This window comes from Lissotriton vulgaris, chromosome 7 (assembly GCF_964263255.1).
Source record: "Lissotriton vulgaris chromosome 7, aLisVul1.2, whole genome shotgun sequence".
NCBI lineage: Eukaryota > Metazoa > Chordata > Amphibia > Caudata > Salamandridae > Lissotriton > Lissotriton vulgaris.
In genome coordinates, this window is record NC_141695.1 from 950,844,700 (window position 1) to 950,871,803 (window position 27,104).

At 45.0% G+C, this 27,104-nt stretch overlaps 1 protein-coding gene across 2 annotated transcripts in view; it reads right to left on the reverse strand.

Annotated features, from left to right (window-relative positions):
* Window positions 1-27,104, reverse strand: part of ATP10B (ATPase phospholipid transporting 10B (putative)) — a 546,723-nt gene that overhangs the window by 227,012 nt on the left and 292,607 nt on the right. For both annotated transcript variants that reach the window (XM_086931395.1, XM_086931397.1), the window contains exon 3: window positions 12,639-12,917. In XM_086931395.1, coding sequence (XP_086787521.1) covers window positions 12,639-12,913 — 275 coding nt within the window. In that variant the 5' untranslated portion in view covers window positions 12,914-12,917. The remainder of the gene's footprint in view (window positions 1-12,638; window positions 12,918-27,104) is intronic.

The window sequence follows — 27,104 nt, forward strand, 5'->3', positions numbered from 1 at the left end:
GACAACCTCCTATTCATACTGCAAAACAGAATGGTTTTTTTCTGATCGGGTGTTACAATGGGTTTTATTCCTTCCTACATCACAGAACGCAAAGAGTCAAGGCAAACCACTCTCTCTCCCAGCCCTCTCCTGTACTCATGGGGGTTCCCCAAGGGTCTCGGAACCTCTTGCAAACTCTCTAATGCCCATGGACATTCTCTTTCACATGAATGCGGATGACATGCAACCATAGCTGAAAGTCTCACCCCCGTAAAACATCATCTCACTCAATACTACCCTAATGTTTACCCAAAACTGATTAACAGAGAGCCATCTCCTGCTCAAAACTTCCAAAACAGAATTCCTGCTCATCTCCCCTCCGTACCACATCCCTAAGCTAGACCTCTGGCTGAGTCACCTCAATGCTTTCAACTGCACTCCTCTTCTTAGATTCAGCCAAATCTCTCGGTGTCATCATGGACAAGCACCTGAACATGAAAAGTCATATCAGCAATGTATGCAAAGGAGCAAACCACTTGATGAGGTGTCTCAGAAATATCAAACCTTTCCTTCCTCTAAAGGACTTCAAGCAGGTGGTTCACACGCTTGTCTTGCCGAGGCTAGACCACGGCAGTGCTACCCTCTGTGGCTTTCCCAAATACGCTCTGGCTCCGCTAAGGGCCTAACTGAACTCTGCGGCTTGACTGGTTAAAGACATCAAATGAAAAGAGCATATATGCCCAGTCCTAAAATCCCTCAACTGGCTGCCCTATGAAGCACAAATTCACTTAAAGATTGCTGTTCTTACACACAAAGCCCTTCACATGAACATTCCTACATACCTTGCGCGAAAACGTAAACTATCCTGTGGTGTAAGAGCCTCAAGTAGCGCCGCTACCTTCCTCCGGAAACCACTCATCCTCAACAAAAAGAGAAACTGTCACTGAGCATTCTCTTTTCCACCAAAAGTACGTAGAATCTCCTCATCAACGGCGTTCAAAGTGGAAGCCAAAAGATTACTAATGAACAAATTCTTACCCTAACAGGGATAAACTCAAGTGCCTGTTGACATTGCTCCTACTACCATTGTACTTCCATCTGATTCGCCCCCTCCCCCCTACTGCATACTGTGACTCCCCCTTGCTGCTCGCCTACACCTGTCTATTACATTACCCGCCTTGGTGCAATTGTACTGTAATATGCAACCTTTACTGTTTTTTTCTCCCTCCTCCGTGATATGAATATTGCTTTTGTACTTCCTCCCATTATACTGTTAAGCGCTCTGATATCCCTCGAGATCTTGTTTGCGCTATAAAAAAACTTTATAAATAAAATAAAAAATAAATAAAGGCTTTTTCATAGGGTAAAATCACCTTACAACACACAACAATTCCTAAACTCAATATGGGAATATCAACAATTGATTTATATTGTAACTAAAATCTGTTATAACCCTTTATACGTTCTCCTTTTTGTGACCCACAAAACCAGTCATTCACTACAATGTATTTCAATAGGGACAATACCTCTAGCAGTCCTGTAAGTGCTGCCAGACCAAGTTGTTTATTTTGTGGCCAGACAATAAAGGGGGAGGTCCAATTTGGGACCCCCATATATCTCCTTTGGGGTTTGGGTGTGCTCACCCTGCCCCTTACATATATATTTTGGTATTTATTTTCAGGACAGAGGGATCAAGACCCTGAGGTTTGCAATGGGTGCCAGTGCATATTGTTCAGTCTGGTACCTACCAATCAAGATTGACTAGTCTCCTTTACATTGGCCAGTCAGAGCATATCTGTCCAGATGTAAAAACAAAATTGCTTTAAGATCTCAAAAACGACTGAACGGATTAAAATCAAATAACAAAAAGCATGTTTTCTCGATCAGGAGCTACCTTTCTGCCAAATTTGGTGCAATTCCATTCAGGGGTTCGGCTATAGTCGTGTCTAAAATCTCTAAGGGAATTGGCATGGGAAACACACTTTTTTAGACCGCCCCCCCCCCATATTTGCGGCCCCAGCTAGATAGATCGCCCGGAAGCATTCCATGCACAATAAGACCCACCATTTTTTGGGGGAAATTTTCATGAAGATTGGTCAACCAACACCACATATGTAGGCAAATCAAAAAACGCGTTTCCTATGGAAACATTGTCCTAACTCTAAATATATATATATATATATATATATATATATATATATATATATATATATATATATATATATATATATATATATATATTCACTTAAAAAAACATAGGTTTCAGGCCTTATATAGTTAGGAATTAGCATTTAAAAAACCTTTGAAATTCACTGAAAAAAACATATATATATACATATATATATATATATATATATATATATATATATATATATATATATATATATATATATATATATATATATATATATATATATATATATATATATATATATATATATATATATAGACATGAATTTCGACCACCATAGCAAGAATTTACGGCACCACAGCAGAGGTAGTTTTCAAGTGTATTTAATGGCACACCAAAGTACAGAACATTGTTCAAAAAGACGGTCTACGTGTTTCGGCTTCCCAGCCTTCTACTGGACTATATATATATATATATATAAACATACACACACACACACACACACACACACACACACATATATATATATATATATACACAAACATATATATATATTTATATACACACACATACAGACACATACACTCATATTAACACAAACATTTATACTTACCTTATATGCATGGTCAAGGCATATGTGTTGCAAAAAATGTGGTAAAGAATGCGTAGCAATGGTACTGCGTGGTAAAAAAAACTCATTGTAAAGGCTGTTTCCTGGTGGATCTATGCAGAAGACATGTCTTGCCATATGCATTTTAAAATTATTTGTAGACTATGGAGGTGCCTGTGTAATTATGAATCATTTTTAGGCCTGGCTTTACAGTGTGCCCGGCTAACAATCCACTGTTAGCAGTTCTTTAAAATATGAATGACTCGGGCTCGGACTTCACCAAGAGAAGCATTACTCTGACTTCATGCTGTACAATGCTGCCTTCTTTGGAGTGCTTGTATTGCAAAGCATGAGGGACCATGCTACATCTCAAATGTTCACTGAATCATGACAGACTAAACTCTTCATCTCACACATGCATACAGAAAACAGCTTTTTAAATATATTAGCCAAGAATCAAAATGCAAGCAAGGCCAACGATTGTTTTTAATAAGAAATTCTGAGAAAGGGGTGCAAACATCTGCATTTTGCCTAAGCAGCCTTTTAAATGAATCTGATAAGCAGATCCATTGCACTATTCCCTGACGATCACACTGCTAGTCTCGAGTGTGTGGCAGAACACAGTGACTCTGGGAAGGGATATCACGAGCGAAGGGTGCAATGCTGAGTTTGAGCAGAGTGAAATGAGTGGGAAACAACACAGGCGGCACAGAACAATGCTTGTGTGGCCAAGAATAGCAACTGAGAGACAGACACCAGGTGTGAGGCAATACAGTGACTGTGGGGCAGAACACAGTGAATGTGAGGAAGAATATAGACTGTTTTGTGCAAATCAGTATCCACCAACGTTGGGAATAATGCAGATGTAGGAGCGAATGCAATAAATGAGGGGCTGAATACCGCTAGAGTGAGCACTGCAGCAAGGCAAGTGGTTCAGAAGGAGAGAGTTAGTAGGATAGATATATAGGGCGGAAGGACATGAGTACGGCATAGAAGAGTATGACTCAGGGGCAGCTTTGATAGAAAGAAACAAGCATTTACAATGCAATAGGTCTTGCAGTGACATTATTTTGAGCTATTGACATTGTAAATGATAGTTTTTTTGTTTTGCTTTTTTCCCCCCCCTGCCCCCAAACATTACGAATTTTGAAAGGTATCCTGAATTCTACGAGGCGATACCATGACATCTAGACAGTCTGCATTCAAAAGCTTCTAGTTAGGTACCTCCTTCCCCCACCCCTCTTCCTACAGAAACAAAAGTTGCGCTAGTGTAGCCAGATAAAACGAGTTTAAGCTATTGACATTGTACATGACAATGGCTTTTATTTATGTTTTAAAAAGCAACACATAAATAAAAGGCATTGGCATTTACAATGCCAATAGCTCAAACTTGCGTAAATGCGAGACTAATTGCATAGCAAGTGCTTGTATCTTCAGTGTTCAAACATATTTTGTTGAATGGATTCCAGCAATAAATAGCCTTTTAGGTGTTGACCAATCATGTAATTGGTGTATATGTCTAATTTCTATGAATGCGCAAGAGGTAGACGTGTTTTAACAACCTAGTAACACTAACTATGTACATGTATGAATGTATGCATACACATGATTAATTAAAGATGAAACCTAGCCGAGAAGGTGCACGGCACTGCATAGGGCCCAAGGCAAAGACACAGTCAGCATGTGTCTGGAGGGGTAGCTGGTTACTGAGAGCGAAAGTGGAATGTTACTGCATCGTAATGCAGTATTTTTTTAAGTGGTGAGTTTTCTAATTGGAGCATTGGTGAGGCAGTCCTGTTGGATACAGATGACATTCTAACCTGGGTGCATACCTTAAGAAAGCTGCTGCCTTTTGTTGTTTTTTATATAGCGCTAACTCGACCAGAAGGTGTTGGGGAACTTTAAATGAGCACCAGTCACTTTACACAAGGACACATTCATTTTTGGTAGGCACGGGGAGCTTAAGTGATTTCCCTAGGATCACAGCAGGGCCGGCCCAAGGCATGTGCAAACTGTGCACCTGCACAGGGCCGCCAAACCAGAGGGGCCGCCACGATGACCGACCGGTCACCGAGCCGAGGATCGGGTTCGGATCTAGTATCACTGTGGTGGCCCCCTGGCAGGATTTGGCGGCCTCCGCGACCGGGCAATGGCTTGGCAGCGACGGCGCGCGTGAGCGCTCGAGTCTTGTTTACATAGTCTAGTCAGTTTGGTTTCAGTTTAAGTTGCCCAGCAGGCAGCAGCCAGCAGTTGGGTCCCAGGGCCGTCAATCTTACCCTATGACGACGTGACGGCCCTGGGACAGCCCCCGCGTGCTGTGCGCAGTGCGCAATTAAGCCACAACGTCACGCTCCGCCCTGCGGCGCCTCAGTGTGGGAGAGTGCATCACTGTGAGCGGTGCGTTGTCGACTCCGACTGAGCTCGTCACGGAGAACAAGAATTAAAAATCATATCAAAATTAAGCGACTCCTCATCCTGTCGCCTGATCATCATCGTCGAGAGACACTAGAACACCTGAGTGTCCTCCTCCGACAAGTCTCTTCCCCCTCCCCCCCGAGAGTCCAACGAATGCCGGTGAGACTGAGACTGTGTGCTCACAAAATATATTTATAAATTAATCATGACTTGTAATAATCGCCTGGCCTGCCTGTCTTTCCAGTTGAGCTGCTAATGAATATGATCATGAGTGTGTAATAACATGATGTGCAGCGTAGTCGTCAATAGTACTACTGAATAATGGTATATTGGTTTTTGTCTCTGCGCCAGTGCGCCGCCACATTATGTTCACGACACGAGACACGCGTGTGTAACAGTATGTGAGGTGGTCATGCATGCCTGCTTTTGAGAAGAGAGAGTAGCTGACTGTGTGGGAGTAGGTGTGTTCGGTCACTCAGTGCGCAAGCGTCTTTAGCATTCATTGCTAGTCACAGAATACGTCACTGACTAAAGCCCCACACAGGCCCCAACCACGGCAAACAAAGGGTGCACATCCTAAACCAAACTGCTCATGATTCCAAACCGAAATCATAAAAAAGTGGTCTTAATTATTGGCCTCCTTGTCAAGTAGAATAATTTAAAAAAAAAAAACACGACTAGGCCTAGTTGCTCTTCGCATGATTACACCTCAGTAATTACGGCAGCCATTATTCCGTTTTCCTTCCACCGCCTGCTGTGCGGAAAGCCCCCATCTTCCGGGGGCCCCCACCTACGCTCCCTGCACAGGGCCACCATGAGCCTAGAGCCGGCCCTCATCACAGGATGTTGGGCGGACGCCAAGGCTCGAATCTTGTTCCTCAGCTCCAAAGCGGCCGGTCTGGCCGTTAGGTCACATGGGCACCTTGTGGCTGTAGCAACCTGTAGTGCACGGATATGTGGAAGGCTCTGTGTTAGAAAAGCATCAATGCAAGGACATATATGAGAATCTGAGGAGTTAAAAACCTTCATGTATTTGAAGCACTATCCTCCTTGAAAAGCAGAGCATTATGTATGTGCTCAAAATGCTGGGATTCACAATAATTGTTTTATAGGTTGCATAAACAAACTACTTGTCGCCTATACAACTGTGCCTAACTTTTTTGTGAAGTAGCCGAAACAACACCATAACAAAATCCATTGCAAAGTGTAAATATCGGCAATTTGGAAATGAAGGAGGTTTATGCAATTTTATTTTAAACGACAATACAATTTGCTACCAATCTGAAATGGACAGATAGTAAACCCACACAACATTTTGTGCTATCATATTTTTAAACTGTTCAATCCTTCCCTGCCAAGTAAGATTCTCGCATGAACCACCGCAGGAACGTCATTTCCCAACAGCAAATTAGGCAAACAATAAGGAGCAAGAGAGGGGTCTCGTTGTCATCAACAAACACTGATGCACCAAGTGCTCCATAAGGGACCGCCAACCCAGAGCGTCCGCTGCCTGAAAGCTGCAAAAACTACATGAACAAAGAGATTAATTCAGAGACAGGTCAGCAGCTCCAATCAACGAAAGCCCCCTTATAAGGAGTATACCTATGTGTCATCCCCGGAATGCTTTAAATTCTGCATGATAGCAAGGAAAGGGGGGTGTGTTCTGAAAACCAGTGATAAACATAATGTGGCTTAACGGCTAGAGCGGCCGACTTTGAAGTTGAGTAACCCTGTTCGAGACTCGAGGGTGACTCAAACATCCTGTGATTCTGGGCAAATCCCTTAATTTCCCGTGCTTAGAAATTAATGTGTCTTTCTAAGATGCAACTGATAGTCATGTAAAGTGCTCTTATAACTTCGGGTCGAGTTTGCGCTATATAAAACGGCCCAAAAAAAATAAACAGCCAAGATGGCAATTGTTATTTTTTGTCACACGTACATAGCGGGTACAATAGTATTAGGCACAAAAAAATAGTGCATATTGCAGCAGCTGCATTATTTTTTATTAAGAAGTAGCTCCTATTATACACAGAGCTTAGAAAAGGGCGGGTGGGAGCCGAGAGGAGGAGGATCACATAGGGTGCCAAGTTTGGTTTCGCCCAGGGTGCATTGTGACTAAGGCCCCCCTGATACCTCCGTCCAAGCACTCCTGTGTGAGAGCTCACAAAATACCCGTTTCCAGACCACCCTTAGTGCGTGTGCTGCAAATATCAGAGGCCATAGACTCCCTGAGGGACCTCTCTCAACAAGCGATGGGATGGCCTGAGTAAAACTAGTCACAACTCCCAGCGGTTTTGACGGCGGGCTGGGGAGCTCCTCCGAGTCATGGGAGGGACAGAGGCAGAGAGGCGGCAGGGGAAGGGCTGGGGGAGAGAGGGCGCTGAGCATTTCAATGCCGAGGGAGAAGATGCAGAATGCGGCGTGAATTGTACGTGCACTAACATGACATTGTCTCAGGCTGCATATGCAGGTAGCACACCGTGCACTTTTTGGGCCTAGTGTGTGGACTCGGAGCCTCTATATCCCTGACCCCATGAACACGAGGTGGGCCCAAAGCCTCATCCCCTCCTTCCCAGATCCCCACAGAGGCAGTAGTCCCAGGGGGCGGTGCAGTGACATGCCGACCCTGTGGGCCTGCAGCTGTGACTCAGCCAGCAGCACCTGGAAGGTGCAGCCCACGCTCCCTCTCGGCGTTACTTGCAGGTGAAGCAGGAATTGAGATGCGCCCGCCGCTGGGAGGGGTGTTTGTGATCTGGGAGTCTGAGCCCTGCTGGACCCTGGCGCCTGTGTCTGGGGGACCGGCACCAGGGCTTCAGCAGCAGTACCGAGCATGCAGTCAGGGTGCCCAACTCAGGGCGTACACAATGTGGAGTACAAGGTACCCGGCAGGGGCGCCTCCCCTATACCCTCTTAATCCCAATGCAGCCAGGTAGAAGGGTGCATCACGTCAGCCTGTCTCGGGTCTGTCATGAGATGGCACTCCATGCCAGCTGAGCAGGCTTGGGAGGGGGCGGTGTGGGAGGCCACAGCTGAGGCTGGTCTGTGCTGGAGAGGAGGGGGAAGTGCTCGGAACAGCTCATCTGCATCACGGCTGTACTGAAGAATTTTCTTATCTGCTTGTTAAAATAAACAAGCAGATAAGAAAAGTCTTTACCACAGCCGTAAAGCAGGCCTTGTTGTCCGGAGGGGCTGTCCGAAAAACGGACAGGGTGGCACCCAAAACTCTTGTTTCCATTGGGAAGCCAGCGTTTACTATAAACGCTGACGCTACCCAATGAAAAGGAGGGGCGGGCTTCCAGTACCCTTTTTCTTACAATATCTCTCGCAGAGGCGGGGCAACTTCGTTCCCACGCCCACACGCGAGACCTAAATAGAAGAGAGAGTGAGTTAGATTAACAAGTGCGTTGGACAAAATTGGATAATGTGAGACAACTGGGAGTACGTGTGGGCTAAAAATAAGCAGGTATAACAAAGGGGAGTGGAGTGAAAAAAAGGCACTTGTGTGGGGAAGGAGGGAGGTAGTGTGGTGAAAAGGTTTTTGTGTTTGGTGGAGAAAGGATCACATGTAAAACAGAGAGAACTGAGAGTGGGGTAAGAAGACGGAAATAAGTGTGCAGATGTGTTTTAAGGTTGGGTAATGGGTTAAATGATGCCAGACTAGGACAACCCACAGCCACACCCTCCCTGGGCAATCCCATTACTTCAGATAAATACTTCTGCGTCTAACAGGAACACTTAGTTTATTGTCATGTGCTATATATAAACTGTCAGGCAATATTAGTCCTGCTGAAACCCTTTCATTCTTTTAACCCCTTGAGCACTGATGACGGAACCGCTCAGTCATCACCTGCGGTGGCGCTGTGCTGATGACGGAGCGGTTCCGTCATGGCCCGCCCGCCGCTCATGCGCGGCGCGAATTCCGCGCCTGCGCTGAGCGTTCTATTGAGCGGGCGGGGCCATGACGGAACCGCTCCGTCATAAGCACAGCGCAACCGACGCTGGTGACGGAGCGGTTCCGTCACCAGCATGCGCCCGCCGCTCTTCCGCCCTGCCCCCTTAGCACTGCGGCGGAATAGCCGCCGCAGTGAAGGGGTTAAAGGTCAAAACGTCATCGACACATGTACATAGACAGTCTGGTTTTTATAATCGTGATACAATGATTTATTCCCTGTGTCTTAAAGTTTATTGTATATAAAACTGATGTCTTCTGATATACAGCAACCAATATACTGTGTATGTTCACATTGTACTTCACTCTCCAGTCTTTGATTTTAATTTTGGTTCGTCCTTTCACCTGGGGTGTACTCACTCTTACTTTCTCCTTGAGAAAACACAAATTGCTCTTCTACATAATTCTAGTTTATTAAAACTCGGTTCGGCTGAACCGCAGTTGTTCATAAATACTGGCTGTGCTGTAATCTTTCTCAAAATTCCTTATTCAAGATTACTGTTAATTGAATCAAACATGTTGTTCTAAAGATTTATTCTACACAGAAAGGTCTATATACAAAACCCTTTTTAAGAATGAGTTCCATGTGAACGTTTGTTCCCAGGATAAATATATAAACTGTAGCACATGCAAAAGGGTGCCGTGTTGGGATGAAGAGAGCTGTGCGCTACACAGGACAGCGAGACTTTTAGCACAATCTTTAAATTGCAGGCCGCCTCCGAGGGACCATCAGATGATACTTGTCTGCAGAAGCCCAATCAATTGGCAATAACGTATCAAAGCCCACCCCGCGTGTCTGCGGCTCTTTAATGCAATAAAAGTTTTACATCTGGAAGATGAAAACGCACACCCGCCTGAGGCGTGAATTAAATGCAACTTATGAAACAGAAGCAACAGAAAGATTTATGGTTCAAAGCTGGAATGCGAGAGGAGAACATTACTTTTTCACAGCAAAACAAATCTGTAATTAGATATATGAAAATGTGATGGAAAAGTGTGCGTGGTAAATATTTTCACTGTACGTGGTGGGTGCGCGGTCAAAAACAAGGGCAAAGGCACAACGCTTTCGTAAAGTTTAGAAAATATTTACCCAGGTAGCAGTATTATTGCAAAGAGCCAAGAGGGAGGTGGAAGAGAAAGGTCAGAAATAACGTTTTAAAAATAAAATAACTGCATAGATCTTTGATGTCTTCATTTAGCTACAAATATTTCACAACTGTACGCAAAAGGTGGCGCTGAAGGTCTTATGCATCATACACTGCCTCTCCTCCTTCCAGGCATCACTGTCCAGAGCCTGTCTCAACCAAACCAACTATATGCATCCTCTTTGCCAACAGCCCAGACTGGCCCTCATTCAATCCCCCACCCATCCCTTTCCAACCCCCAAGCCTCGTCATTAGTATAATGTAATACAATGCTTAAACACTGAGGTGACCAAGCACGTGCAAGCATTGTCCAGCAGGCATCGGACCAGAAAATGCTTTATGCCCATTCAGAAGGGTGTATCAATGTCCATAAATAACAGTGACTGAAAAGATTCTATATGAATTTGACTGCATACGCCTTTCTGTTGTGTTTGTTATGCAGCAACACTTTTACTCTTTATAATTCTTGTTGTTTCTGGTAACTGCATACAACATCTAGATTTGCCCACCACAATCGTTATAAAGTGTGCACCTTCAAACACCTTGTGTCTCCTAATGTGCACCAGCCCCCCACTTGCTTTCCCCACCTTTTCAGAGCAGTGGATAGGTAGAAGCTGGTCTGCCCCCGGCATGGGGGCACTACTGGTCATTCTGGGTCTGCATGCCATTCACCCTTATGGGGGACAATACTGGTAATTCTGGGACTGCATGCTGTCCCCCATTATGGGGGACAATACTGGTCGGTCTGGGAATGCATGCCGTTCCCCCTTATGGGGGCAATACTGGTAATTCTGGGACTGCATGCTGTCCCCCATTATGGGGGACAATACTGGTCGGTCTGGGACTGCATGATGTCCCCTATTATGGAGGACAATACTGGTAATTCTGGGACTGCATGCTGTTCCCCATTATGAGGGACAATACTGGTAATTCAGGGACTGCATGCTGTTCCCCATTATGAGGGACAATGCTGGTAATTCAGGGATTAAATGCTGTTCCCCGTTGTGAGGGACAATACTGGTAATTGTGGAATTGAATGCTGTTCCCCAGTATGAGGGACAATACTGGTAATTCTGGGACTACATGTTGTTCTCCAATATGGGGGACAATACTGGTAATTCTGGGATTGAATGCTATCCCCCCATTATGAGGGACAATATTGGTAATTCTGGGACTGCATACTGTTCGCCATCATGGGGGACAATATTGGTAATTATGGGACTGCATGCTGTTCCCCATTATGAGGGACAATACTGGTAATTCTAGGACTGCATGTTGTTCGCCATCATGGGGGACAATACTGGTAATTCTGGGACTGCATGCTGTTCCCCATTATGAGGTACAATACTGGTATTTCTGGGTCTGCATGTTGTTCCCCATTATGAGGGACAATACTGGTAAATCTGGGTTTGCATGCGGGTCATTATTATGGGGGACAATACTGGTAATTCTGGGGTTGCATGTTGCTCCCCATTATGAGGGACAATACTGGTAATTCTGGGATTGCATGCTGGTCACCATATGGGGAGGGAATACTGGTATTTTCTGGGATTACATGCTGTTCCTCATTATGAGGGACAATACTGGTAATTCTGGGATTGCATGCTGGTCACCATTATGGGGGACAATACCGGTAATTCTGGGAGGGCATGCTGGACACCATTATGGGGGACAATACCGGTAATTCTGGGACCTCATGCTGTACGCCATCATGGGGTACAATACTGGTAATTCTGGGATTGCATGCTGGTCACCTTTATGGGGGACAATACCGGTAATTCTGGGAGTGCATGGTGGTCACCATTATGGGGGACAATACTGGTAATTCTGGGATTGCATGCTGGTCACCATATGGGGGACAATACTGGTAATTCTGGGATTGGATGTTGTTCCCCATTATGAGGGACAATACTGGTAATTCTAGGATTGCATGCTGTTCGCCATCATGGGGGACAATACCGATAATTCTGGGATTGCATGCTGTTCGCCATCATGGGGGACAATATCGGTAATTCTGGGATTGCATGCTGTTCGCCATCATGGGGGACAATAACGGTAATTCTGGGATTGCATGCTGGTCACCATTATGGGGGACAATACCCGTAATTCTGGGAGTGCATGGTGATCACCAGTATGGGTGACAATACTCACAATAGCTGGAGTTATGTAGGTTGGATTCTAGGTGGAGCCATGATTTCCAGCCACATGGTACCCCGCATGTAGACTCTGCCACCCCGTAATTGGGGCCTTGACATCATAGTGACTGTTTTATTAACTTTATTTAGAGGCACCGGTCTTGCACTGTGACATCTTCCCATGTCCACAAGAGCCCGGCCGCCCTGATCACCATTAGTCCTTCTGACAAGATGCATTCCATAGGAGCCGTGGACTCTCCCATGGCACGCCTACCTGTAAAACTGCTCCAGGAGATTCTTGGGCAGGAAGCTGAGCAGAGAGTATCTGGTGGTGTGGATGGAATTGTCACAGTAGTATCTGGAGAAGACCTTCCAGTCCTTCTGGCGCACGTGGTTGTTTGGGTGCACCACACGCTGCTTCTCCAGGGTGTGCAGCAGGCCCTTCTTTGTGTTTCCCAACAAGGGTGTAGATTCCGATACATCTGCAGAGCGCGCTTCTCCACCCAGGCGCCTACAGCGGTACAGTGCGGAGTCCACTGAAAAGGCCATGATCCTGTGAGGAATGAAATAAGTCACACGTGAGCTGAAAGGAACGTGCCTGCATCGCGCGCCATCTTGTGGAAGCTGGGAAGCCACAAAGGCGCTGCACTAAGAAAATCAGAATTTAGACACAGCTGTTAACGTCTCTATACACAGATACACAGTATTTTTTCAGTGGAGCCCAACTAGTGGCCATTAAAATGGGCCATTAATACCAGACCCCTATTATCAGCCAATAAACATATTGTTACCTTTTCATCAAAGGGTGCGGAACCTCCACCTCCCAACACTTCCCGCCCCCATCTCCGCTTACTTATGTTTGTCTGCCTCTATTTCGCTCTCCCAGTCTCTCTCTCACTCCGATACCGTCTCTTTTTTCTTGTGCCCCTTTGTGTGTTTGTCAGTCTGCTTACCGTTGTCTCTCTACATTTATAGGTCTGTACATCTGCGGCCGCCTGTCCATAAGTGATCACCCTTTTGTCAATTTTCCTTTGAGCAACTATTCTGATCTGCTGCTCTGTCGATTTGGCATCTGCGTACATGTGTTGTTCCATAGGAGATTTTCTCCACCCCGTGTGCCTGTCTCTCCAATATGCATTTCTGCAATTTGTCCATTTGTGTGTCGGGTTTGTGTGTCTGTTAGTTTTATTAATATGTCTGCTTTCTCCGATTTCTCAATTTAGTGTGTTCTGTCTACCTCTCTTGTTACAAGGTACCTCTGTCCAACCTGTCTCTCTCTTAACTTGCCTGCTTGGTTCATGTCTGCATCCGTTGACATATTGAGTGAACATTACCTGGAGACACATAGGAGATGTGCTCGGAGCAATAATGGGCCCAGTAGTCACACACACGATGAGATGCTGTATGTTGGAAATCTAGCACCAAAGAAGGGTAATATTGGATCCAGATATGGAGTCCTTTTGCTCCCATCGACAAAGAAATACCTTATGATATATTATGATACAACAAACAAGCCTCATCCTTGGGTAGGGTTCCCAAAGTCAGTCCTGGAGGGCCGGATCCATGCCAGACTTTTGGCATTTCCCCATTTAGATAAATGTAGTTATCTTAAACATCTGGCGTGGATCCGGCCTTCCAGGACCGACTTTGGAGAACCCTGTACCTTGGGCAGTGTAGTTAAAAAGCACCAGGAAATGGCAGGTACCAAAAGAGCTTGTTGAAACGTATGAGAACTGATGATAAGCTGAAGGATGACTTGCAGGCTCAAGGAAAATATTGACTGAATTTGTCCGAGATGTGGAAACCGGCTGCACTTTGACTCCTGATGATACAACCTATTCAACGCGGGGAACAGGAAACAATTGATGTTGTTTGCATATTGCAGGTCTGAAGACAGACGGCTGTAATAATTAATCCGTAAATTCCAATGTGAGAGTACATTGAAGACTGTGCATCATTGATCTGGTGTCTGGCGCACTGACGTAACCATTGTCTTGAATGTTGTTTCACAAAATGGCACAAAATAGCTTAAACAACTATCAGTCACACCTGGAGTAACTGCTCTTGTTCTGAAAGCCACATCTCGAGTATTGCGTCCTCTTTAGTGGCAGCCACTGAAGTACTGCTTCCAGTTGTGTTGACAACATCTAGACAATAGTGTTGGGATGCTCGTGGCACAACATAAGGAGTGTGCCACACCTCCCACGGGATAGACAGACATGGTTCATGGCTCAAACACGTGTCCAGTGAAGGAGGTAAATACTCAAACGAGCCACATAAGGAGTAAAATGTGGATACAAGACATAGGGCCAGATGTAGGACGGCTATTACCGGTCGGTAACGGCTTAGGTAATAGGCTTTTGTTATGTAGGAGGCCAATTTACAGATTCGGTAAATACCGATTCGGTATTTACCGAATCGGTAAATGACATGTAGGAAACACTTTAAAGAGTGCTTCTGTGCTTTAAGGATTCGTTGTTTACCACCAACTATTAGTTGGTGGTAAATAACGAATACCTCTGTAAATGCAAATCTGTGCATTTACACCTGTACCATGTGACAGACATACATGCCCTTAGGGCATGTATGTGTGCCACATGTGCACACAAGCACTATTCAGGGGTGCCACAGGGTGTCAAAGTGACACCCTGCCACCCTTGACTCTTTCCCTATTTTACCAAATCGGTAATTACCGATTCAGTAATTGACATCCATTCCTATGGGCCTCCAGGCCCATAGTTATGAATGGCAATTACCGAATCGGTAAATACATATTCGGAAAATACCGAATCTTAACGATTCGGTAATTTTTACCGAATTATTAGCTACATAGGATTTACTGATTCTAAAATACCGAATCGGTAACATTCTGTATTTTAGAATCAGTAAATCCTATTTACCTACATCTAGCCAATAGAGAGGTGGTAAAACATCTAATGGGAATAATGAACATTTATCGCTGATCATGGTCTACAAGGGACTCTTGGTTCACCATATGATCATCACCTAAAAGTGGTGGCCCTATGCTTGAAATAAAAATATTTTTAAATGTAACCATTTTACATCATTTTAATTTAACAGTACAGGTTATTTCTAGCATGCAGTTTCTGTAGAACAGATATAGAAACTCTTCTTAAATTTAATGCACACCATGGAAAAATATGACTCTTTTTAGCACAAAGAAAAAGTTCTATTTGTTTTTAAGTACGCTAAACTGAAGACATATTTTAAATCCGGAAGTATTACTATTCCCCCCCAAAAAGTCCACACTGTGGAAACAAAGAAAAATCAATCGCAAAATAAAGCAGTGGCTCACCAGCCGCGAAAATAGAGAGCACTTGTTTTTAAGTGGATGTGCAAATCCAATCAGACAAAATGGCATTAGTCACAGTGCAAGAAAGCCATTGAATGGAATGGGGTACTATTGCCCCTGTTATATGCTTCGGTGGGTAGAGGCCAAATGTGAATGACAGCTTAACAGGCCAGTGGCTGAGGAGCACTAACAGACCGAATGTATTTTTTAATTATGATTTTTTTAATACATGAAGCAGGTGAGGCATCTATAGTCAGACCTAAACACAAAACAGTGGTCCTCAAATGATATTTCAAAACTAGTCAGCACTACTGACTACCTAATATTCCTGCGCACGAAACAAACAAAAACAGTCATATACAAGGCATAGTGCTCCCTATTGCATTCATAAACAAACAAGTCTAGGAAACAGTCAAACACCCCGCTGCTTGGGAATGGCAACTCGTGTTTAAACAAACGCCCCATCACATATAACAGATATTTGCACTTGCGTTCAAACATGTGGGCACAGCAATCGAAATTATAAACCAAACTTACAAATAAGGGTAGTTTGTTCTCAAGAAACAAGAGAGGATTAATTAATTTCTAAAACTTACCAAGTACATAAAACTGAGAGCTATGCTATAGGGGAAAATGGAATTTGCCTAGGATCACGCATTGTGTCAAAGTGAGAAAGCATTGATTAGAAATTAGTTTACCAGTTGCACCGTCAATAAATTAAAAAGTAAATGATAAGTGGGCTCCGCAATTTATTGAGCCACAAAAAAGTAACCTTGTTCACTTTGGGCTTAGGCATCAATGTATTTGAGTGGCATTTGTGTACAAAGGGGAAGTGACGCAATATTCTCAGACTGTTGTCAATTGGCAGCGTTCCTGAGAATGTTGCCTCAAGTTTTGCCTTTAGGGAACGAGAAGTTCGTTTGCCATATGTACCCCCAGGTGCAGTCCAACCAGAGTCAGTGAATCTTCCTCTCCCCATTACAACAATCATTGCCAGCATCAATAGGTCTGGCAGTGGCTGATAGACTTTAGGCTTTTTCAATGCTTGTTTTGTCATGTTTTTTTAAACTGTTATTATTGAGGGGCAGTGAGGACCTCGCCAAAATAAAAAATAAACATTAACTAGAGACGAAAATAGTGCATTGGCCTCACAAGGCACACTTTGCCTCAGCAGTCTCTGGTATTGAAGGGAACATCTTTGTGAATGTGAAAGAGCAGAATACGGTCACTCACAGTGAATTCACTTCTAAGGAGGACCACTTGCTCTGGATCGAACTCCTGCTCATGGTTCAGCCTGTTATGCTTGGACAAGCACTTTTCATACGAGGGCAAATGGATAACTGATCAACATTTTCATCATGAAAATTCTCATTTTCTGAACCATGGTTGCCAGGATACTCTCCTTGCCTTGGATCTTAACATCATGTCCTACTGAAGCCACGTGATTTCCTACATTAAATTCTATTCATGATCTTGGTTGCACCCAACAGTCACAATTCTATTACAGGACCGGAGGCTTCGTATCATGCTTCTCTTTCTTTTAATGCTACTCACAGCAGCCAATGAAAATCGTTGTATATGTAAATAAACTACATTTCCCATGATGCAAACATACATCACTTCCTGTCATAGCCCATAAGAACTAGGCAACACCGGATATAGTCCTCTTTCTTTGCTGCTCACGCAGCCAGTTAAGTGCCTTTACTTCCTATTTTGAATAGTGATTATTGTACTGCTTTATCTAGGTTCTTATTGCTTGAACTTTAATGTATTGCATTATTGGGCACTTTGTCCCTCTGGGCTGTGTTTTTCTGTGTTCGCGCTGCGGTGTACTGTTCCCTTTGGTGCCCTAATTGCTGGCACACTCCGCTCTTCGGCCTGCTGGGTGAGATCGCGCCTTCCCTTTTACGCACGGGGGTCGCGAGCTCACCGGGACGCGCGTGTGTGCTTCGGGAGCAGCGCTTATGATCGTGCTCGCTCCCGAGAGAGGCATTGGTTTTAGCTTTACTCGCGCAGTGAAGCGCGGCGGTCGCGGCGGTTGCCGCTTGTCTCTAGGGGCAATTTTTGGACGTATTTCAATTGGGGCATGGTACCGACTCGCTGACGGCGAGATTTCTATATTATTGTGAGCGCGTGGACCCCCTCATTGGCCTTAGACGCTCGGAGCCTGTAGTTAGCGTTAGTTCGATAGTTTCGACGTGCGTAGACCAATTGGGCTGGTTTTCGGTAGGATTGGGCTACGCACATCGCTACTGCCCGTTTTTTAGTTAGTTTTAGTCTGTTTTTCAGGGAGTTGGTGCTGTCTTCCACCAGAGGAAGATTATGGACGCTTGGATAGCTGCAACAACTGCTGGGCCCTAGAGGGTGCACACCTCTTTGGACTTGCTTATTCTTTACAGAAGGTTTTGGCTCCATTTTACGCCTGTGGGCTGCAATAACTTCATACAGCCTTTGGCTGAGGAGCTAGGTACCTGGTTGCCCATATTGATTTATATTCTTTGTGCTGTGGGTTGGCTCCCCCCCTTTTACTCCTCTGATATTGCTCTTGGCTGATCCATGAGCAAGTCTATGTATACATTTGGTGCCACCATGGAGGACTGGGTGACATATGATGAGGATAATGTCTATGCAGAGGAAGTGGTTACCTCTTCTGTTGAAGAAAAGATTGTTGAGGCCCTGGACGCCTCTGTCCAGGATTCTGTCAACAAGGCCCTGGAGAAGGCAGTTCCAGGAACTGTTCAGCAGGCTTTGGCTAGTGCTCTGAAGCCAATCACTAAACAACTGGAGAAGTTTGCGAAAAGGCATGGTTTTACCTCAGCTTATACCACAAAGAAGGGCGCAGCTGCCTCTCAGGTGCCTTCGGAGGCTTGGCCTCATTCCTATTCTATGTCCTCTCTGCCTGCTCCAGACTCGTGTAAGAAATCCCAGGCACAGGACACCGATACCGACACGGACACTACTACTATTACTGATACTTCTGATGAATCCCCCCCAAAATATCGAGCAAAGAAGTCCAAGAATGTGGAATCTACCCAGTCTCTGTCCACCCCCTTTACTTTCGACCCGGCAGATATTGTCCACCCATGATCTTCGGACTGGCTCCTGGCGCCAGAGGTCGCAGCCTATATTCACGAAACCTCCGCAAGAGCTTCGACAAGGAGGTCAGAAATAGACTCTGATCGGAGTGCCCGCGCCCGGACATATCTGACAAGGTGGCGGAAACTCCCGATATTGATCCTAGCATGCTAACTTTCCTCAAGAAGTTCGCGAAGGACCCTAAGAAGGGTATCGATCGCGCATGGAGGGGCTGCCAGGAAAAACTCCTGGATGTGGTCGGTCCTCTGGCCAAGATCCTAGAGATGGCTTTGGAGGCCCAGGAATCCTAGTTCAACTATGGATCTGCATGTATTGGCGGGCTGGACCCAAAGGGCTATCTGCCTATTGGGCAATGCAAACTGTGCAATTTCCACTGAACGGCGCAAGTCTCTCCTCATGAGGATGGATGCAAATCTCACTGAGCTTGCCACCGCAGAACCAGGCCCCTTGGCGGATGGCAAATAATTTGACGACCGTTTTGCCAAGGATGTGGCAAAGTATGTGGGTACTTTCACCACTTTGGGTAAGGCTCAATCCGGTATCAAGCGTGCCCTGCAAGCTGGTGTTTTTCACAGGGCCGGACGAGGCCGGGGATGCTCGTTTGGCCGTCAGCAATTCCAAGGCCCTGATAGAGGCGATTTTGGACGTGGCAGGGGCGAGTGGGATTCCACCAGAGGGGGAACATTCTACCCTATCAGGCAGCGATTCAACAAACGACGGTTCAACAAGAGATCTTACCGTGGTGGCTTCCAGGCCTCAGAATCAGGAGGTGAGTGCTCCAGATATTTACCCATTGCCTTTGGGGGGTCGTACTCGTCACTTCTTTCACAATTGGGTTCAACTGTCTCAGGATGCTTGGGTCCTGGAGACTGTTCGAGGTTTTCATCTGCATTTCTTTCAGGTTCCCATGCAAGAAAGGTTTCCCAGACAGCTGGTTTTTTCCCAAGCAGAGGACGTTTTTATCGATTCAGAAATAGGAGAATTGCTGTGGAAACGCACGATAGCACGCTGCGATGCGGGCCCTCGTGGTTTCTGCAGCAATATTTTTCTAGTACAGAAGAGAGGTGGAGGTTACAGGTTAGTACTCAATTTAAAAACCTTCAATCAGTACATGGTCTACAAGCATTTCAAGATGGAGGGCTTCCATCTTTTGACGAATCTGTTGAAGCAGGTAGACTGGATGGTCCGTTTGGACCTGAAAGACGCCTACCTGTCCATTCCGATTTTTCCACCACATTGGAGGTTTCTACAGTTTCAGTGGAGGGACCAATGATACGAATATTTGGTCCTCCTTTCAGTCTCTCATCAGCTCCTTGGTGCTTCACCAAGGTGTTGAAACCGGTGATTGCATATCTCAGGGAGCAGGGGCTCCGTATGATAGTGTACTTAGATGACATCCTGATCATGGCACAGACACAGGATGTGGCATCCCAACATCTGCGCTTGACCATTGCTACGCTTCAAAATCTAGGTTTTGTCGTCAACGAGAAGAAATCAGTTCTCTGCCCAACCCAGAGGATAGACTTTCTGGGTTTTGTCATAGACTCGCAAAAGGCTTGGTCAAAACTGCGCGACATTCAGAAGGAATTGCGCGCCCTGTTGTCCGGACAGAGTGTGACACTGCGAGCTATTGCCAGGGTGGTGGGTCTCCTGGCATCCTCTGTGCAAGCAATATTTCCAGGACCCCTTCATTATCGGGCCCTTCAGAGGTTGAAGATTCGGCATCTGCAGGAGGGTCTCGCGTATACGGATCTAGTTCCTCAGTCATCGGAGGTTCGACAGGAACTCCAAGGGGGGTTAGGTCACGTGGAAGCTTGGAACGGTCGGGCCGTCTTCGGCTCCGTTCCAGAGGTCATCATAGAGTCCGACGCCAGCCGTTGGGGCTGGGGAGCATGTTGTGGAAATATTTCCACCGGCGGCAGGTGTTCTCTGCAGGAGCTAGAGCTGCATATAAATTGTCTCCAGCTGCTCGCCGGTCCGTTCACGGTCAGAACCCTGGCGCCCAGGAAGGTGTCCTGTTGCATCTTCCTCAGGATGGACAATGTCTCAGCGGTACGCTATATCAACAAACTGGGGGGCACAAGATCCTCCATGTTAGTAGAGATAGCGAAGGACTTCTGGCATTACTGTCTGACCCATCAGATTTCAGTCACGGCAGAGTATATCCCGGGTCAGTCAAATGTGGAGGTGGATTGGCATTCGCGTCACCTGAAGGACTACAGCGATTGGCAACTCAAACCGCTAGTGGTTCAATGGTTGCAAAGGATTTGGGTAACGTGTCAGATCGACCTGTTCGCGTCCCGACTGAATCGTCAGATGCCTCTGTTCTTCAGTTGGAGGCCGGATCCGTTGGCTCTAGCGACGGATGCTTTTTCTCAGAACTGGTCTCAGTCACTGAATTATTCGTTTCCTCCCTTCATTCTGATTCCCCGATTGTACTCTTGGGTACTGCGTCAGAAGGCAAATTGATTTTAGTGACTCCCCTTTGGAAGTCGCAGCCGTGGTTCCCGAGCCTCTTGGAGCTGTGCTGCGACCTTCCCAGGAGGATCCCGGATTCTCCGACAATGCTCCAGGGCCCTCAGGGAGAGATGCACCCGATGGTACTGTCAGGGCATCTAACACTGATGGCCTTGAGACTTTCAGGAAACGTTGGCAAATGCCGGAGTTTTCGGAACAAGCTTCAGCCTTCATTGATCAAGCCTGGGCTCCCTCCACCAGAAAACGTTATACTTCCTCCTGGAAGGGCTGAGTTCGTTGGTGCGTGGAACAGCACGTGGATCCCATGGGGGCAGGACTACCCTGCATTATAAATGTCCTTTCCTCAAAAGCGTCGGAGGGGTTAGCTTATCGTTCTGTTAATAACTTCCGTTCCGGGATTTCTGCGGGACATTCCCAGATCGATGGTAAGCCGGTAGTTATGCATCCTATGGTATGTAAGCTCTTAAAGGGGATTCGGGTTGCAAATCCACCTAGACCAAAATATACGTCCTTGTGGGATGTTTCTCGGGTACTCTATTTTCTCGCAAATTGGCCACATAATGATCTGTTGTCCAGGACACAACTTTCAGCCAAACTCACTATGTTACTGTGTCTGTTGGCTTCCCGACGTTCTTCAGACGTGAAGCCTCTGGATGTTACGGGTAGAGCATTCACCCCTGAAGGGGTTTCTTTTAATATAACGGCCAGAACCAAAACTATGTCTAGATGTGTTGACTACTATGTGTTTCCTAGCAATGCCAAACTTTGTGTGGTTCAATGTCTTAAAGCATACGAAGAATGTACAAAAAATGTAAGACCTCAGGGTGTTTCGCAATTATTGATTGCTTTACAGAAGCCTTTCAGACCTGTTACTGCGGCTACTATAGCCAGGTGGTTGAAATATATTATGCAGGAAGTGGGTATTGATACCCAGGTGTTTGGAGCACATTCTGTTCGAGGCGCCATGGCGTCTGAAAGTTTTATGCTGGGTTGTACTATTCAGGATATAATTCATTCAGCTGATTGGTCTTCTGAATCCACTTTCAAACAGTTTTACTATAAGCCGGTGGGGGATATTTCCTCTGTGGTGTTTCAAGAGCGTTAAACTAGCATAATACGATGCCTCCGGTCCCGTAATAGAATACAAAATTAGCTAGCTATCGCGCCAAGAATTTTCAATTCTATTAAGGACACGGAGAAGAGGATTATCCCACCCGGTTTATTACATGTATTGTAATATTATGCCCACCCTGATATAATCTGTTTGACAGAGTTTACGGGCGTGTTTTTCTCATCCTTTCAGGTTCTGAAAAGAAGATGGACTGAATGTCTTGCGGATTGATGGAATTCTTTCCAGTTGGCTGTTCTTCCACGTTGGAGGCGATTCATGTTGGATCAATGTTATTAATGGACTCATGTTCGTAGCAAAGAAAGAGGACTATATGAACAGGATGTTTGAGCCACCCTCCATTCCGGGGATGACACAAAGGTATACTCCTTATAAGGGGGCTTTCGTTGATTGGAGCTGCTGACCCGTCTGCCGTGGCCTACTTGGAATTAATCTCTTTGTTTATTGAATTTTTTGCAGCTTTCAGGCAGCGGACGCTCCGTGTTGGTGGTCCCTTATGGAGCACTTGGTGCATCAGTGTTTGTTGATGACAACGAGCCCTCTCTCTTGCTCCTTATTGTTTGCCTAATTTGCTGTTTGGAAATGACGTTCCTGCGGTGGTTCATGCGAGAATCTTACTTGGCAGGGATGGATTGAACAGTTTTAAAATAGGATAGCACAAAATGTTGTGTGGGTTTACTATGTGTCAATTTCAGATTGGGAGCAAATTGTATTGTCGTTTAAAATAAAATTGCAGAAACCTCCTTTATTTTCAAATTGCCGATATTTACACTTTGCAATGGATTTTGTTATGGTGTTGTTTCGGTTACTTCACAAAAAAGTTAGGCACAGTTGTATAGGCGACAAGTAGTTTATTTATGCAACCTATAAAACAATTATTGTGAATCCCAGCATTTGAGCACATACATAATGCTCTGCTTTTCAAGGAGGATAGTGATTCAAATACATGAAGGCTTTTTACTCTTCAGATTCGCATATATGTCCTTGCATTGATGCTTTTCCAACACAGAGCCTTTCACATATCCGTGCACTCAAGGTTGCTACAGCCACAAGGTGCCCATGTGACCTAACGGCTAGACCTGCCTGCTTTGGAGCTGAGGAACAAGGTTCGAGCCTTGGCGTCCGCCCAACATCCTGTGATCCTGGGGAAATCACTTAAGCTCCCCGTGCCTACCAAAAATGAATGTGTGCTTGTGTAAAGTGATTGGTGCTCATTTAAAGTGCCCCAACACCTTCTGGCCGAGTTCGCGCTATATAAAAAACAACAAAAGGCAGCAGCTTTCTTAAAGTATGCACCCAGGTTAGAATGTCATCTGTATCCAACAGGACTGCCTCACCAATGCTCCAATTAGAAAACTCACCACTTAAAAAAAATATTGCATTACGATGCAGAAACACTCCACTTTAGCTCTTAGTAACCAGCTACCCCTCCAAACACATGCTGACTGTGTCTTTGCCTTGGGCCCTATGCAGTGCCGTGCACCTTCTCGGCTACGTTTCATCTTTAATTAATCATGTGTATGCATACATTCATACATGTACATAGTTAGTTACTAGGTTGTTAAAAGACGTCTACCTCTTGCGCATTGTTTGAACACTGACGATACAAGCACTTGTTATGCAATTAGTCTCGCATTTACGCAAGTTTGAGCTATTGGCATTGTAAATGCCAATGCCTTTTATTTATGTGTTGCTTTTTAAAACATAAATAAAAGCCATTGTCATGTACAATGTCAATAGCTTAAACTCGTTTTATCTGGATACACTAGCGCAACTTTTGTTTCTGTAGGAAGATGTGTGGGGGAAGAAGGTACCTAACTAGAAGCTTTTTGGAGACTGTCTAGATGTCATGGTGTTGCCTCCTAGAATTCAGGATACCTTTCAAAATTCGTAATGTTTGGGGGCAGGGGGAAAAAGAAAAACCAAACAAAAAAATAATGTAATTTACAATGTCAATAGCTCAAAATAATGTCACTGCGAGACCTATTGCATTGTAAATGCTTGTTTGTTGATGGCTGCCATTTCTCCTAGACTGCTTATGGTCTTGCTACCATCTTGTGAGATCTTGAGTTTTTTAAGTGTACTAACTAGAGGAACTGAGTTCTCACTGTAATCTTCAATCACAGTACAGACCTGAGATATTTGGTCTTGAAGATGAATATGCTACGTAGCAGGCATGGTGGTAGTTTGGTCTCCTCTATGGAGAGCAAGTGGAGTCCTTGCTGGAGACGAGTAGCTTGATACAATTTCCTAACTCCAGGACTACTCTGGTGGCCCTGTTTCGGACCACATTTATTTTAGTTTATTTCTTCAAGAAGTCAGTATGGATGGAAATAATGGAATTTGGCCAAAATGAGTGGTGTAGGGAATAAGCCACTAAGGGACAGATTCAGTCATTATCAGTTCTAGATAGACAGAGCATGGTGTCAGAGTCAACCTTTCTTTAGACAGAGGATTAGCTGCATAAGCGTCATTATGCAGTGTGGAGGCATGAGTAGATAAAATAAGGGGGGGGCTGCATCTATGGGATAGAATGACAGTGTAGAAAACAAAAGGAGATGTGCAAAGATAAAAACAATGCTGGTCATCAAAATATAGTATTTTGACATTTAAGCATGATTCTTTCAAACAGTATGAGACTGTGTGATGCCTAAATCAGAGACTAGCATAGTTTGAACAAAGAAGCATAGCAAGTAATCCCCCAGGACTCCTACCCAAAACATATTGGTGGCTATTCGATCCCTGAGTCAACCAGTCATTGCTGCAGCTGGGCAAACCCCATCCTCTCTCTTGAAGGAGATTTCGAGTTGACAAAGCAAGTTTATATTACCTTGTTCTTTCCATCATGTGCATAAACCAAGAGGATAGGCCTGATTCTAAAGCCATGCTTTGTAAGGACGTACGGGGGCATCTTGGATCTCCGGTCAAATCTGGTCTGTGACGCAAACTTTGACCAGGGCAAGAAGTTCTGCAAACTACACAGATTTACAGGGATGCTAATAGTAAAACAGCACTATGCACATTTCGGTTAATATAAAAACAAGACGATCCACAAAGATAGCTAATTTCAAATTGTTCGCCAACAGTATTAAATATTAATGCTTCTAGCTGTAAGGCAAAGATGCCAGTTGAGAGGAGGCACATGTGACAAGTGCCATATCGAAGGAGAAAGCCTGCGGCAAGTTTGAATTTAATCAGGGATAAGTACATTTAGACACATTTTCATTCCTGTTTCCATTGGGGAGAGTGGTGGTGGTGGGGGGGAATTAGAAAATTGTCATGTTTATATGATAGCCACTAAGAATTGCTGTACAATCATTTTGTATGCCCTTTGAGGATTGAGCATGACAGTGGGTAGAACACTCTACTGTTCAAGTCTTACAAACTACAATGTGCCAACCAAGATTGTCGAGAAGAAATCTGTGTTATGTCCACTTAGGCAGTCATGGAATGGACCCCACACACTACTCAGTGAAGGTGAGAGCACAGAATATAATTAAAATGAAACGATGCAGACTCCTGCTCAGACTGGGTGGGAAGACGGCACAGCGGCTGGGAACAGCTGTATTAACCTTTCAGGCATCAGATCAGAACCCTGGCTTTCCATCCTTCCCAAGTTTAAAGAAATTCAACTGATACTTTGAGCCACTAGAGACCAGTCAGTGTTCTAAGTGAATAGTTTTTATCATAAATGTTTGTTGTGCCCAATTTGCAGCTGAATGTTGCAAAACAATTAGCTTGACCCACAAAACTGATCATGCCCCATCATCCTTCTCGGATGGGAGAGAAAGTGGACCTGGGGAAAGAAAGGAAGGATTGCATCTTGAATGCAGATCTCTGGTCCTGAGTGATGTGGAACAAGGGCTCCACTATTTAATTGCTTGGGAAGCAAGCTTCTGATGAAAAGAGCTCCCAGTGGGTCCAGCAAAAAATAAAGCCGGCACTCCCACCATATGGCCGCATGGAGTGTCCACGGGGTTCCCTACTCACACTTAGGAGTTCACCAGACCGCATAATAAACATGTCAGTTAGATAGTTACACAACGGATTATCAAATCCATTTAACAAGTATTTATAGGTAAATACTCAAAATGACTCATCCATGCCTGGCAGTGAGTGTGGCACACATGATTCATAGCACAGCTGCTACCTATGAGCATTTACCCAGTCAACTTCCGGCTGCAGCCACTACGACCTGGGCACACGCGACAACCTCAGGTGCCAGAAGCTTCTGCGGCGTGCCAGCTGGACTGTGATGGCTCATGGGCGATGAAAGGCGGAGAGAAAGATATGCGGAAGAAGGGATGTGAAGATACCAAAAATATAAACTTTCCAAGGCACCGCCCTATGTGTCTGCCCAGGGCAGCTCATTAATTATAACTTTACTATCTAGCCTCTTGTGTCTGGTATACTTAGAATGTTTGTTTTTTTGGCCCGGAACCAATAATTCTTTTTGTCTATCTGCTGTTCGCTTTTTGGGGAGAATTGCCAGGAATGGGCATTTACAACTCTGTACAGATCGGGTGATTCAAGTGCCGAACTTATTGGCATTTAGAGTGAATTCAAGTTGGTGGTTCAACAGTTTTGGGAGTATTTCTGCAATATCAGGAGCAGCTCTAAAAGAAAACACTCCTCGCATTTCAGATATAGAAAACATTGCAGAAACACCCCTCAGATTGCAGAGTTCCATGTATTCACCCATCCTTTTAGATCAGTTAAAATGC